Source organism: Calypte anna, chromosome 3 (genome assembly GCF_003957555.1).
Source record: "Calypte anna isolate BGI_N300 chromosome 3, bCalAnn1_v1.p, whole genome shotgun sequence".
In the NCBI taxonomy this organism is placed as follows: domain Eukaryota; kingdom Metazoa; phylum Chordata; class Aves; order Apodiformes; family Trochilidae; genus Calypte; species Calypte anna.
In genome coordinates, this window is record NC_044246.1 from 74244430 (window position 1) to 74260854 (window position 16425).

General features: G+C 35.9%; 1 protein-coding gene across 1 annotated transcript in view; it reads left to right on the forward strand.

Moving 5' to 3' along the window:
* ASCC3 (activating signal cointegrator 1 complex subunit 3) overlaps positions 1 to 16425 on the forward strand; it is a 249751-nt gene that overhangs the window by 29005 nt on the left and 204321 nt on the right. The window contains exons 5-8 of the mRNA XM_030448254.1: positions 4429 to 4549; positions 6818 to 7025; positions 7786 to 7927; positions 8493 to 8618. Coding sequence (XP_030304114.1) covers positions 4429 to 4549; positions 6818 to 7025; positions 7786 to 7927; positions 8493 to 8618 — 597 coding nt within the window. The remainder of the gene's footprint in view (positions 1 to 4428; positions 4550 to 6817; positions 7026 to 7785; positions 7928 to 8492; positions 8619 to 16425) is intronic.

Here is a 16425-nt window from a genome sequence, read left to right on the forward strand (position 1 = left end):
GGCAGTGGTTCCTAGGATTGGAAAATCATTTCTGTCTAAGTGGACTAAATGTGCTGGGCTGCATGTTTAAAAATGCCAGGCTTGATAAAGGGAAAGCATAGCTGGGAGCTGAATGACTTTCTAAAACAACTGTTTTGAATAACAGTGATAAGAAATTATGCCATGTCCAGCTTGTCATGTTTTATTCAACCTGTAAGAAACATGAAATACATAAAATAATTTAGGTTTTAAACCGAGTGTTCTTCTATAATGTGTAGATGTAAGGGGGGGTTGTTAGTCGGTTACTTTCTAGTAGCACAGTATTAAATAGAAGTCAGTGTGTATATTACATCAGTAAAGTTTGTGTTGGATTTTCTTATGCAAAAGAAACCCTCCTCAAGACATCTTGAATGTCTTTGGTTTTGTTACTGAAATTTTAATCAATAGCTAATATAAATTTTTCTGGTACTCTTTGGGTAGTACAGACAAATTTTGCACTAGAGTACAAGAAAAATGCCCAATTTTCCCTGTGATTTTAAAAGTGAAGCAGTCATAATGTAAGAGCTACTAGAACAGGGTAAACGTGAGCTTGTTCTATGACGATAATTCTGCCATGGCTGACTGTTGAAAACTGTACTTTCTAAGGGAAAATCATCTGCAAACAAGCCACCAAGTGGAGGCATAGCAACTAGTTATGCAGATGGTACTCTGTAACCTAGACCAACTATTAGGCTGCACAAGTAAAGATAGAGAAGACAAGCACTGGCTGGATGAGTTTGGTTTACTGTTTAATTTATTGCTGCAAAGCAACACTTAGTACTAAGATTCAAGCAAGGTACAAGAGCCATTGCTAGTTTATTTTTAATTTGCACTGGAAAAATAAAATATTGTCTAAGATTTATAGGAACCCTTCCCACCTTGTAGAAGATGCAGAAATCAAGAAAATGCCCTTGTGATGGCAAGTAGATTGTGATGTCAAACTAATGTTTACAGTTCTCATATTTGAGATCATACTGAGACCTCCAAGGAGGCTCTTTTTAAATTGTGCCTTACAGAATTGAGAAGTGAACTCTAGCTGTTTACAATTCAGAGTAAAATCTTGCTTCACTGTTGATCTGTGAATTCAGCAATAAAGAGGTACTTTCAGTGGCTGAGCCTTACTTGAAAAAGTTTACCATGTCATGCATCTCATTGGAGTTCAGCTTCTTGCTTGTTACCTGCTCTGGGAGCAGCTGTCTGTCAGCATGACTGTTGTCTGTCTCTCCTTGATTTTTCTGTATATAGTATATATTCAGTAGAAATCATTAGCACAGTGATGTTGCCTCATCTTTCTAATGCAGTATGCCATGTCTTGTCCTTTGGTTCCTAGATTGATTACTCATTACACTGCCTTCCACATATTAAGGCTGTGTATTCAAAGTGAAATGTAAAAATCATTCAAACAAAGAGGAGTGACACCCATCACACTCATCTGTTTTTATGGTCGCTGAAGTCATCTGGGACGTTTGTTATTGAAGGCACTCAGGGTTGCCTGTTGAGCACAACCTGTTACTGACGTCAAGGAACATTGATAGTTAATTGCTAGTTAATTAATTATTAGTTAATACTAAATGTTAATAGCTTGGCTGGTATTCAAGAAACTGCTGATTGACATATAGCTGCTCTCCAACTGTTGCCCACTGTCTCGTTTGTCTCAATATACCTTGATAGAAAGGCAGCAGTGAGCATTCACCAGATTCCTTTGCCTGCTCTGTGGGTCATGGATGTTGACTTTTTGTCAGAGTATTATAATAACGTATCAAATCTGAAATGTTAGCACTTACTCTGAATACAGAAATACGCTGCTGTGTCACTTTCTGTGGCAGGACCATCACAGATTTTGAAAACAAGATTGCACAATTTTTCCTCCAGACTATCCTGAAAGGTTCACAATCTGGGTAACTATTGGTCTGAGAACCTTTTTTCTTTGCTTGTTTTTATATGCAGGATTTTTTAATATACACTGTCCAATGTTTTTGCAACAGTTCTGTGAAGTCATTACTAGTATTCAAGTTACACACTCAAGTGCCAGTAATGTCCTTGCTGTTCAAACCTGCACCATCTTTATTTCAAGCCTAAATTTCCCTATTGGTCCTCCTTTTGGAATGAGCACTGGATGGTAGAAACTCAATATGTGAGAAATCAGTATGTCTATTGGAAAGATATTTTTTTCCAACCCTTTCCTTGTACTTACTGTTAGTCTGGTAGTTTTTTTCCTTTAAAAGCTACCATTGACTTTTCATGAATTTGGTGCCCAGCCTTACTGTCCTAAAATTCATTGCTTCTAGTTGGCATTTGAATGCTAGAGATTTCATCCTGCAAACTATTGGATTGGATGTGACCCTGCTAAGCTCTTTGGCTTGATTAATGGAAAGCATTTCATTTGGAATGGAACATAATACTTCGCTTCATAAATTGCTAGAGATCCATTGCAAGTTTTTCAACTTGCCATTTCTTCTCTACCAATATTCTTTTTTCAGCAGCATAAAAACTCTGAGGAAGAAAATATCTGAAGAAGTTCTCATTTTCTGTAGTGATTGGAATTTCTGTGCAGCTTATGCTAAGATGAAGCAGATTTTTATTCTGTTTTTTATACAATTGAGCTATTTCAGATGCACTTCATGTTGCTTTCATAATTACATTTTGCTCTCTGCCTTAAGCATTTACCCTTTGAAAATATCTGCTCCTCAAATTTACCCATACTAATTTGCCACTTTCTCTTGAAATATATAAATAAGGCTGTCTTATATCTTTAGATAATATTAGGTAAAATATTGATGTAAAATGACAATGAATAGCTATGCAAAAGACAAGAAGTAATGATCATTGTTATTGAAGGCTGGATAAAAAGAAATCCATCATACCTTGAGATGCTTGACAGCAGAACTGATGTCTAGCTGGTAGCTATTTGTCCTGTATTTTTGTAGTTTTCTCCTCTTTCTGAGTACAGAATATGCATTCTTTTTTCTTCTTCAGACTGCTCCTCCAATTTGCCATCATTGGTTACTGTACTGAAAGAAATACAAGACTTGATACATTTCAGAGCTGTTATTTCATAGTCTCTGCAAAGTCTGCCATCAGTGTACTAATTTGCACAAACCTGATGTTTTTCATAGCAACCCTGAGAGCCAGAAATAATCTAGTTTTAAATAACAGCTTATAATATGAGGTATAGATTGGCCTGGAAAAAGGCATCATTGATCTGATGCTCTTGGCACTGTTCAAAATTTTGCTTGTATTTAAGGAGGCAGCATCAAGTTATTCTCAGGTGTTCCCAGAGGGCAGTAGTCACGGACAACTGCAGAAAAAGTCCCTGTTAAGGACTTGGCAGATTAAATAGAGGACAGTAAGAGCCCTCTCCTTTTTCTATTTGGAGAAGAAATATTTGTATTGTACACTGCTGAAGTCTTACTCTTCATCGCATCAAACTACATCCTAACTTTTATTTTTATCTGATACCTGGAGTTTTTGGAATTATATTAGCAGCAAACTTAAAGAGCACTAAGGATAAACTTTCCTTTTTGGAAATCGAAAAGAGCAGAGAAAATTTGTTTCAGACAGTATTAGAAATCAAGAATGGGTTCTGAGTACCTTATTACTACTGTAATGCTTTGATTTTAGACAAAATAATTCTAGGTTAGAAAGGGAAGTACTTTCAGTGGTTTAGATTGGTGGGGTTTTTTTGCCATTAAACCAGTATTATTTGGAAAAGAAAACTTCAAATGTGTTCTAACCTGCTATAAGTCATCATTCCAGTAAGAGAACCATTGGGCTGAAGTAGTGCTTATTGGTATGGAATTCAGTTACTGTGTACATAATCTACCTAGTGTTTGAATTGCACACACTCACAAACACAGCACTGTTAATGCAAATAGTATAGACTGAATTTGATACTAGTGTCATCTTAATTGTTTCTTCAAATTCCTGCTGTATGCCATGTTTAATTTTTTTTTTCCACAGGACATGACTATGAAAATGCAGTAGGCTATATTTCTTGTTTACTAGAATGGGAATAACTTTGTATTTATCTGACTTTTATGAGAAAGCATTGGTTCTCTTGATTTATCTTGCTTAGATTGGAGGAATAAATTTGCAGCATAGTTTATGTAAATAACCATAAAGAAAATCACAAAGTTTAGTCTTGAGAAGAGTTGGATTTCATACAAGATTGTCTAAGAGAAACAAAGTTTTACTTAATAGACGGAAGTCACAGATTTTTAATATTTCTGGCTGAAAATTTTGTGTAATTTTCCCTTTTTGTACTAGAAAACCTGACTGAATACTTGTAATGATACCTTTTGTATTGAATTACTTCAAGTTGAAAATCATTATTTTTTTAAAAAACATTTCAGTCTTAGTTTATACGTTCACATTAAGTTAGACAATGACTTATGAATGTTTTCTTTGTAGTTATTTGAACTGCTAGGTGCTGAAGGTTTTGAACTCATAGGGAAACTCCTACAGAACAGAAAACAGATTCTGGAAAGATCTTTGACTTGTCCAAATGATAACAAGTTCCAGACTCTGCAAGGTAAGCCAATACAAAATTTTTATTCCAAAACAGATGAAAACATTTTTCTAACAGTTCAGGTATATTTAAAAAAATTGTGTTGTCTGTATGTATTTAAAAAAAAGCAACAAAAAGACCATATATGGGCTTAAACAAAGAAATCATGATCTGCTTATACAAAGGAAGCAAAAATGTATTACGTATATTTATTTACTTTTGAACTGCCTATGGGCATATGGCATTTTAAAATGAATTAACTATTGCACTGCATCTGTTTTAATGGATTACTCTGGAAATAAGTTCATCTTCTGTTATTCCTCTTCTGATTTCCTGCTTACTTACTACTGCTGTTGTAGTATCATCAAATGTATGCCCTGAAGAGAAGAAAAAACACAGCAACAGCCACTTCTGAAAAAAAAAATAAAGTGAAGCTTATGGATGGATAAGTGAGAGGAAAAAAAAGGGGTTCAGGGTTTATATTGTGATTTATGTTTTTATATGAAAAATTGCCTGCACAGAGTAATTCTTTTAAACTCTGTCATACAAATTGCTGTGGAAAGACAGCAAGTCTTCTCCATTTCTTCTCTGACAAAAAAAAGGCTGATTGTGAATAGATAGTGACGTGGGATAAGTCTTGCATGGACATACTACCATGCAGCCCATTGCATGTTCACAGCATGCAGTTAGAAAACTGTGAATAAAACTACCAACACTGGACACAATTGTGTGTGCCTTCACAAGAACTAAAAATGCAAATGAACGCTTTTAATGTGTTTATTTTTAAATGAAAATTTATACAGGCAAGTGTTGAAGAGCTCACCTCTTTTTGTCGTGATAATCTAAATTAAGTCAACTATTAGTTTTATGCCATTAGTAAAATCTATCACAGTATTTTCTGCTAGAAGGTGGAGGAAGAATATTTTCAATGTTGTGCTTCTGAGATAGTAGGAAAGCATTACTGTTTGTCTTTTTTTTTTTTTGCTGAGAGAACCCTTCTTTCATTGTAGTAGACAAGTCAATGTTATTTGAGTATCTTCACTGAGTTTGGAAATGCTCTAACTCAAGTTCAGTTTATTTTAATAAGACCTTTTTCTTTTAAGTTGATCCAAATGATATTTCTGATGGGGATTAAAGTTTTATCTTTCCAGAACTGCATTTGGGGAAGGGAGTAATTTGTTTCTGCAGAAATTTTGTCAACTTAGAGTAATTTCTGTCTTGAGAAAATAAGCACAAGTCAAGGAACTGTAAATGTTCTGCATTTTTGTAGCATGCTGTCTTGACTATTTCTTATGTGATATACATCCAGAGTAGTAAAGGTGATTGCTGTACTTACCAGAAAAAATCAAGTAACAGTTTTTGCCCTGGTGTGTTCAGGTGAATTAAATTTAGTTCAGAAATTGCGTTCATTGTTGTTCACTTCTAATAGAAAAGAGCTAAAGCTGTACACATGATGGCATTAATGTGGACATTTTGACAGTTTATTAGAATTTTTTCAATGCTATTTAACAAGCTTCAGTCACCTTATCCAGTATGCATACTGTGAGAAGTAGGAGTTTCACTGTTACTGTAGATTCAAACTGAGCAGAAGAAATTGTTCAAAACATTAGTCAAGTGGGATTATTTGAAGAAAAATGTTTTCAAGTTGAGTTCCACTAAAAAGTATGTATGGAACATAATTGAGTTAAATATATAATATTCACTAAAACCTATGTAAACTAAGAATCTGTTTGCAGAATTTTGAAAATAGCAGGTTAAAAACACTGATACAGTTAAAAACAAAGCAAATCTCTCCATGCCATTGTACATGAAAGACTTGGTTGTGTCTTTGGCTGTAGCCAGTGATGGCCTGGGAAGGTTAAATGTGACTGGACTTTTCAAGTTTACTGTACTTGTTCTGTGGTTCTGATTCTTCTTGATTCAGTCTTGCTGCTTTCCATAGTCCTGGTTGTATAGATTAGGATTTCTTTTCTTGTATAAATGTAAGAAGAAGGGTAAGTGGAATTTCTACAGTTGACGAAAATATAAATACAAAAAGAAAAAAAGCCTTTCCTTTGACTGCTAACTCATCTTCTTGCTTTGCAATGAAGAAGACATGAGCTGGTACTTCTTTTAGATCCCTTGAGACTAATTGCTGTGTAGTCGTCAAAGTAAAGGTAAACTATCTTTAAACACACACACCACTACACCACCTCAAAAAACCCTCAAAAACTAAACCTTTAGAAGAAAACTAGGGAAAACAAAGATGGAATCCAGTACTTATGGAGATGCATACCTCTTATCATATTACAGAACAGTGCAAGAAGCTTATAGGAGAAAATACTAAACCAAATTATGGTTGTCAAGTTACAATTCAGTCTGAACAAGAAAGGCTGTTAATGAAACAATATCGTCGGGAAGAAAAGCGAAATGCCAGAAAAGAAAAACAAACTGGGGAGGATGGAGAAGTTTCTGGAGAAGCACTAATATGCTTTGATCCCAAAGAGCTGAGGATGCAAAGGTAATAAATGCCAAAAGCTGAAAAATGCTTCTGTTGTAATTGCTACTTCAACATAACATAATAATTTATTGTCTTTTAGTTTGTGTTGGTGATTAGGTGATTCTGATTTCAAGTCACGTTTTGTTACAAGTGTAGAATTTTTTTAATATGAAAACCTAATTTTCAGGGAAAGTGAGCAGTGATCTGCTTAATGAGAATCTTCTTCATCTCATCTGTGTGGGCTGGAGATGCAGATTACAGGGGTAGACTATCTTTCTTAGTTCCTCTGTACACACTACTTGCCTAAGATTTATGAAGTCTACTAAATCTATCTGAACTATCCTTCTTTTTTTCAGCTCAAGATTAATGGATACTATTTTCCATGTTGTCAGCTAAAGGTAGTGGGAGGAGAAGGGGAGGGAGATGATAAGGAGCAAATAAACTGTTGTATTTCTTATTGAGAAAAACAAAGTAGGGCTGCTGTTTAACTTGTGAATACAGATTGGTGTTTTGCTTGAAGAAGAAGCAAAGCTGCGTTTAGGAAAGCCTTGCACTTACTGAATTGCACTTTTGCTTTTTTATCTCAACAGTGTGTCATAAGGACTCGGTTTAACAGATGCCAGAGGATAACATTGTGAAATTCTGTGTTAATTATTCTATGCAGTGATTTTTTTTCCTTAAATGTCCACAACTCTTGCTCTGATTTTGATGTACCACATTAAGTTTTTGTCATGACTGCATAAAATGAGCAGAATTACTGCAATTCTTTTTCTGTTCACAGAGAACTAGCACTTTTAAATGCTCGAAGTATGCCAGTCTTAGGTAGACAAAGAGAGGTGGTCTTTGAAAAAATCCACTATCCACATGTTTATGATTCCCGAGCTGAAGCTATGAAAACATCAGCATTCATTGGGGGTGCAAAGGTATGTGTATGGTGCATGACCCTTCTTCAACACTACATCTTGCCCAGTGAATAATGTGCAGCAGGGTTCCATTTGTTCCCTTAGAGATTCTCCTCCTTATCAAAGTCCCAATTTATTGAAGCAGTGTTCTTTGCAGAGGTTTTTAAATACTTTCATATATTTTGGTTTTAACTCTAGAAAAAATAATCTTGTTCTCAGCTAATTTGTTTGGTTTTATTTCCAGGGTCACTTAAATAATTAAAATACTGTTTTTCTCTGTTTTGGAAACTTGGAACTGACTTTAACAAAATGAATGCTTCATGAAACTCTAGCCTGAATGGCATTTGAAATTTAATAAAATGGAGTTACCTGTTTTGTCTTTTGGGCCCCATTTTCCGAGTAGTAAACCTGATTATTTTCCATTTTGGGGGTTCAGTGCTATCAATAAAATGAATCAGTGAGAACTGCTTTTATTTTGGATTCATTTTTTGAAGGAAAGTGATAAACCGTTGCTTAAAGTGGTTGATATGTGGTGCCACTTTCTCTTCTCATGCTTTCAATTAATTTTCCTGCAATACTGTTTTAGGTCTTCTTACCAGAGACAGTTCAGAGAGAAAACAATAAAATGTACGAAGAGGTAAAGATCCCCCATAGTGAACCAGTGCCTATTGGTATTGAAGAGAAAATTGTTTATATTAAAGACTTGGATGAGGTGAGTAAACCATTTCAAAGATAATAAATTAGTTTTTACTTTGTATTACAAAAATTTAACTGGAAAAGGTTAACAATTAGTACTGTGATTTCCGATGTGTAAATTCAGCCAGTTAGTTTCTTCACTTCTAATTCTGAGAATATTTGCAGGGATATGTAGTTCAGTGACATTTCCTTTTCATGATGACTCAGATTCAATAAATTCTTGCTCGCAACTGCTTATTGCATGAGTTGCAATTCTTATTTTTTGCTGAACATGTAATGTTCAGCTATTTATCATTATGAGTTGCAAACTGGATCATCACTAGAATTAAAAAAAACCCAAAACCTGTGGCAATTCTGTTTTTTTTCTGGAGACTGAAGTGAGCCCAGACCTCCGTATCTTGTCCAGATTGGCTTGTGACTTCACCCCACTGTTTTGCAGTCCGTGTGACTCACAATACAATGCAGTTGTGTGTAGTGGAACAAAGCAATCAGACGCCTCTGATTACCGAGAAGTGGGTGTGAGCCGGTATCAAATCCACCTGTGCCCAATTAGGGCAGGCCCCCTATTGAGCATGTGCAAGACCAGGGGGCCAATAAAAGGTGACACTCACAGCCACAGACTAGCTCACTCCCGAGCACTGTATTACCTTTATTGCGCCACTAGCGCTCATCGCCTCCAAGGTGAGGCTCTCTGTGGAGTCTCGAACCCGGGGCTTTTGGCATTGCAGTACTGGGTCTTAACCAGCTGCGCCTTTTATTGGCCCCCTGGTCTTGCACATGCTCAATAGGGGGCCTGCCCTAATTGGGCACAGGTGGATTTGATACCGGCTCACACCCACTTCTCGGTAATCAGAGGCGTCTGATTGCTTTGTTCCACTACAGTTGTGGGTGTCTTAAATTTTGGTGTTATAGACTGTATGAGTTGCAAAATCTTCTGCAGTGGTGCTTCTTTAAGCAGAAGTCTGCAAACTAGTCTAGAACTCATAGTAGTTCCATCACATGTACCTGCTCACCCTTCATAGTGTATGCCAAATCTGTTGATGAATGGAAGATTTGCTACTCGTTTCAACAGGGACATAAAGAGCAAGCTGTATGTGCATATGAAGAAGGTTTTATGTTTCTTAGATCTTCAGCAGCGGCCAACATGGAAAAATGCTTCCCACTCTTTTCCCTGTGGGAAAGCAAGAAATGATAGTATCAATCTCAAACAATTATCCAGGGCATCTACTGGGGTGAAGATTATGTCTTAGATAAAGATTTAACTTATGAAGTGACTGACCGCTTACCTAGAGAGAAAAGTTGAGCCTCCTGTATAATGCAACATTGTATATGCACAACAGCTGTTTACAAATATTATCTTTAAAATAAATGCTGCAAAATGCAACAGGTACAGATTTCACAATCTCCTTTTTGTATTATATATCATCAAGGGTTATACTTTCCAGTTTTACAATGAAATTCTGAAATAGAAACAGTGTTCTTCAGGAATTTTTCTTCCATATATTTCCTATTTCAGGACATAAAATGAGATTGACCAACAAATGCAATTTTGAATATGTTTGAATGTTTACATATTTAATTCCCGCCCCCAACTACTTTGATATCAGTTAGCAACAAAAGATTACAGATTCATAGACAGTTTGTCAGATTCCCTTTTCTGTGATTGAAACTCATAGATTTGAATCTTGTTGAACAGCACCTTTTCCTTAGTCAGGTTAAGAGATTGTGTGCATGGTTTGAGATATACCTGGTCAAGATGTGTCTTGGTTAATGCAAAATTTGTGTTTGCTCTCTTTATGGCTGTACTAGATCATAAATCTTGGTTGGTGCTTAAAAATTTCATGGAAAAACCTCAAGGCAATTTAGAGGGCCAGAAGTTCTTCTGTCAATATGTTTTAGTCTAATCCTGTGAAATAGTGTAAGGAAAAGCACCAAAATAAAGGTTTTTTTATCTCTAGTATATATAGGTGCTTATGAGACAGGCCTCTATAGATGTTTGTAAGATTATCTAAAATATAAAGAGATAGGCAAGGAGGAGAGGTGGCAGTAAATGTAACTATAGATAGTTCATAGTGGAATCTGAAAGCATCATAAGGAAGTTAAGAGTTTTGCTACTATTGACTGTTATGGGATGCCATTAGTAGCAGGCTTTTGATCTAAGATACTAGGTTCATCTAAACACAGATTAAAGTACTCATTCTTTTTAAAGAGTGAATAACTCATCATAACAATATAGATCCCTAGGGAAAAAAACCACTCAGAACAACCAAATGTTTTTTTGTCACGTTTACAAAGTTATTTATCACACAGCTCTACAAACACTTTCTGTTTTGTGGAGAAATGCTGATGGTTTTAAAAATTATAAAAATTCTTCTTCCTTTGAGTTAATTTGTTTAGTTTTCATCTGTTCTCATTTTCCATTATGCTGTGCTTTTTTTGCCTTGTCTCATTGCTTTAGATAGAAAGTATAGCAATTTTTGTACAACCAGAAAGTTTCTGGGCCTTTTTCTGGGCTTTTCTTCACCTGGTAACTACTTTGTTCAAGTGTGGAAAGGGTATGTAGTCATGAGAAGTACTGCACAATTGACTTTCTAGTTCATTATGTTGTAGAGTGAATTGTGTTTCTATTTAGATTTGATGTATTGAAAGTTTTTTAATGGCTTGTATAAATTTCTTTATAAGGGAAAAAAAATTATATGCCATTGATAGTATAAAGAATCCTATGTCTTGATTTGAAAATTTCAAGTGGTACCTTTACTCATTCAATGTTAAAAGCTGAACCATATCAATTTTCCCCCAAAACTGAAAAGAAGTAAACCTCAGTGCAAAATAAAATTAGTTCCTCACTAATGCTTTGTATTAGGTATGTTTAAAAAAGTGAGTCTGGAAATGTACAAAGACTGAGAAGCTTGTGCTATGTAGCTAAGAAAGTGTATTTCACATAAAAAGTATTTTTAGAAAATGCATCTGGTAGTGGAATCATAAGTATTCCTATGGGCAGCAGAGGGGGCAGGCAGTGGAGGTGCAGAGGCAAGGACAAAAAGTAGTCATTATTCAGTTTAATAATCACATTGCCTAGCAGGTGAAATTTTGGTTACTTGGCTACTAGTTTTTGTTTGAGTCACCTCTGTCTTTTAAGAGATAAAGGAGCTCTACAAGAGAATCTGTAGTATAGACATAACATAAGGCTGGGAATGAAACTGAATTGTCAAAAAGTTTAACTTGCCTTTAATTTTCCCTTTAAAAGATTAAAGTAGGTGAGAAGGAGTCCAAAAGAATACAAATTAGTTCATTTTTAAAAAACTTTAACTTTCAACTGAGTATTAATGTGAGAACTTTTGGTGTGTCAGAAAAGCTTCTTTTAGTCTATGTTTTTATTTGAACAGAAGTAATTTTAAGGACTGTATATCTATTTTTCATCAATTATGTGATTTTGATCACATTGTGAGCAGTTTGGGTGAATAATATGACCATGTGACATACATTTTGCAGAATACACTATTAAATTTAGTCTTTAAAGCTCTTAAGATCAGAACTGAGTTCATAAGGAGTTAATTTCTATTCTGAACTAAAAGTTAAACCTTTGGGTAATGTAAACCAAAGCAATCTGTCATTCAAAATGCTTTTAAATATTAGTTCAGATTACTTACATTTTTCTTATTAAGTTGACATAAACTCAGGGTTGAGGACAGATGAGAGAAATGTATTCCTCTAAATATTCTAACAAACCACATTTTAAACACATTTTAAGCACATATAGACTTATTTTTAATTTTTTTTTTTTTTTTAAACAAATACAAGGCGAAAGGACAAACAACACCACAGGAAGCAGGAATGCCTTAAACAAGCACAGGCATTAACAGGAGGTTATTATTTATAGACTGGCATCTTCCACTGCATGGTGGAATGAAGAACTAACACATTTTAGCTAGGTTTGGCAGTATTTTCTTAAATTTTATGGCTGGTATTTTCAAAGTAACTGTTTCACAGAATCACAGAATCACAGAATCACAGAATCCTAGGGGTTGGAAGGGACCTCGAAAGATCATCTAGTCCAACCCCCCCTGCCAGAGCAGGGCCAATTCATTTAGCTAGATCCTCCTTGCAAAGGAATCAGAGCTGTTTTAAAAGCTTTAACTTCATCATTAGTTAAATTATTCCACAGGCAGATTTTTCTGAAATGTCAGGGAATCAATGCCTGGAAGAATCTGGATGCTAAGATGAAACTCGTGATACAAACTGACAAATATCCAAGATTTTAGCCAGCATTCCTGCCTCTAATGCCATTATGTACCTGAGAGATGAGGAGTGACGAACCTTTCACAGTTTAGCAGCCATAAAAGTATAATGTAGCATCTGTCATAATAAACTGCTGGCATTAGTGCTTTTGTACCATCTGTCTTATTACTGTTTCTGCTTTGTCACCCCTGCTTTCTATACCATAATCTCAACTGCTTCAGCTCCCTACCACAGTCTTACTCTACCTGTGTCATCACATACTCTTTATTTTCTACACCTCCTGAGTTTAGAGCAGGAGTGAGTGGTTTGCACAGAGGGTGCTGTGCTGGTGCTCAGAAGCATCCTTGATGTCCAGTGGCAGAAGGGTGTCCAGCATCCCACGAGGGGAGTTGCAATGGGTAAGGGTTGTTGCCTTATTGCAAGGCAGCAAATTGCATCCCCAACGTGATTTGTAGATAATTAATCTTGATGGTATTTATTATTACTATTATTTGGAGAGATGTGTTTTCAGCACTGCAGAAGCATGTGTGGCTTATAAGAAGCTAGCTGGTAATGCCAGATTAGTCTGAAGTCTTAAGGTACTGTTATTACCTGAGGAAGTGTCATGCTAGCTAAGTTGTGTCAATTGCAAGAATTTAAAAACTGGACTAAGCAAAAGCTTAGATTTGTTGGCTTTGGCTGCCTGACATACATCTTGACCCTTACTGAAATATATTTTTTGTACTTGCTATAAAGGCATCTTTGTGCCATCCTTTTTAGCCAAATAAATGTACCTTTAAAGTTGTAAACTCAGGTCAGGGAAAGTTCCTCTTTGAGACTGTGAAAACAGGTTTTATCTAAGAAATTGCTGTTGGTGAAAAATTACTTCACCTTTTTACCTAGAGTAGGTGTTCAGGGTAGGATTTATTTCTTCGTTTCATGTTATTTCCATTTTCTTTTATTAGCTCTACTTAATGGCCTAAATAAGAAATGGTTTTTTTTCTCTGCATTATGTGAAGGAATTATTACAAAATCAATATTTTCTTTTTCCCCATGATGTTTTCTTGTTTTTAGAATTGTACAGCGTCTACTGAATAGAAGTATGGATGTTTTTGGCATAAATTACATTTTTCATGGCCATAATGTTGGACCATTTATTCCACAGTTGATCTTAGTGTGTATTTAAGTTGCATATTTTCCAAACAACAGTTGGCGGTTGGACTGAATTAAATAGTTTTAAAATATTTAATATTTAATTATGCTGAAATCTTGTCATTTATCCAGTAAAATGTACTATTAAAATGCTCTGAGCAAAGTTTACAAGTTCTGTAATCATTTGTACCAAGTTAAGACAAGGAAAAAATCCATGTAGGTCATAATTCAATTTTTTTAATAGCTAGTAATGTATATTAGAAATTTCAGTCTCTCTTTAAATTTAATGAGTGGGGGTCCAAAGAAGGTAGAACATGTGCAATAACAGGTTAACAAGAATATTGGAGTTCAGATTAACTTAAGTGTAGAATCTTGAAGGCTACGAGTTCTCACATAATTTTCTTTAGTATGTGAGTTAATGAGTATTTTATTATTACTTTACAATTCCAGATGCAAAATATACAATTTCTGTATCAAATTGTTTGATTATCTAACTTGGCCTCAACTGGAAGTTTTGTGGATTTTTGAAGTTGTTTGAATAAACACCATTGCTTTGGCTGAAAGCATGTAAGAATACATGTGCTTCATGCCAAACCAGCAGTTTATTGTTCATCTTGTGTAAAATTATCATCTTTTCTCTGAAGAAAATCCTATTTCTTATTAGGAATACTTGCTTAGTCCTTATCTAAAAGATCTGTCTCTGTGATTTACAGTGGTATTGTTTTAAAACTTGCCTGTAAACTGAAGTTGGAGAAATGAAAATGTGCTCTGCTGCTGACTATTAATTCATTGTTAGAAGGCATTCACTGTACTTGAATATAAATCAGTGGATGTAAGATTTTTAAAACATGTGCTTCAACTAACTGTGGCTTTCCAATGTTTAGATATCACTATACAGCTTCCTGAGTGCTAAGTAGTTCTTTTCCTTTCAGCAATGGAAAACATTTTCCCCTTGTGATAAATCTCAGGAAAGTATTTTGAAAACTATTCCTACTTTAATGATACAGCTTTTAATATTAAAAATGATACCACAGCATTTTTCTGGATTCGTAAAGCCTATTAGTTTAAATACTAATATTCTTGCCAATTAGATGCTCTTTTTTTTTTCCCTGTTCAACACAATCACTGATTTTATTTAATTCCAGCTTATTAACCTGTTTTATTTTTAGTAACAACTTTAAAGCAAAACATATTTAAATAATTTAAAGAGAGAAATAGACTTGATACTTCTGCAAAGCACAAGCAATCCGGGAAGTTCCTCAAGTGTGTAGACAACAAGTTCCTTTGTCAAGTAGTCGAGGAACCAACAAGGAGAGGTACTATGCTGGACCTTGTTCTCACCAACAAGGAGTGGTGAGGGATGCTAAGCTCGTGGGCAGCCTTGGTAATAGTGACTATGAAATAATACAGTGCACAAGTCTATGGGAGCTGATGGGGTCTGCCCATGGATCCTGAGGGAGCTGGCAGATACAGTTGCTAAGCCTCTGTCCATCATATTTGAGAGGTCACGAGAGTTTGGTGAGGTTCTCACTGATTGGAAAAAAATATAACATAGCATCTGTTTTTAAAAAGGGGAAAAAGAAGACCTGGAGAACTACAATCCAGTCAGTCTCACCTTTGTGCCTGGCAAGGTCATGGAACAGATCCTTCTGGAAAATCTGCTGGGGCACATGGAAACTAAGGAGGTGCTTGGTGACAACCAACATGGCTTCACTAAGGACAAATCACGCCTGACCAGTTTGGTGGCCTTCTACAACAAGGCTACAGAGATGGTGGATAGTGGCAGAGCAACTGTTGTCATCTGCCTGGATTTGTGCAAAGCATTTGACACTGTCCCACATGACATCCTGGTCTCCAAACTGACAAGACATGGATTTGACAGATTGACCACTCAGTGGATAAATAATTGGTTGGAGGGCCACACCTAGAGAGCTGTGGTCAGTGGTTCAGTGTTCAGTGGAAGGAAGTATCAGTGCTGTTTAACATCTTTGTTGGAGAAACAGACTGGGGGGTAGAGTGTCCCCTCAGCAAGTTTGCCCACGATACCAAGCTGTGTGGTGTAATTAACACCTTAGAGGGTAGGCAGGCCACCCAGAGCAGACGGATCCTGACAGTCTGGAGAGGTGGGTCCATGCCAAGCTAATGAAAATGACCAAGTGTGGTGGTCCTGCACCTGAGTTGGTGCAACCCCAGGCACAAATACAGGCTGGGGAGCAGAGTGGATAGAGAGCAGCCCTGAGGAAAAGGACTTGGGGGTGGTAGTAGATGAGAAGCTCAGCATGAGCTGTCGGTGTGTGCTCACAGCCCAGAAGGCCTGACCAGGATATTCCTGTTTTGAGAATTTATTTGTATATCTTAAACTGAGAGAGGATAAATTTAGGTTAGATATTAAGAAAATCTTCTTCACCATGAGTTGTAGTAAGATAGTAAGATACTGGAATAGGTTGCCTACA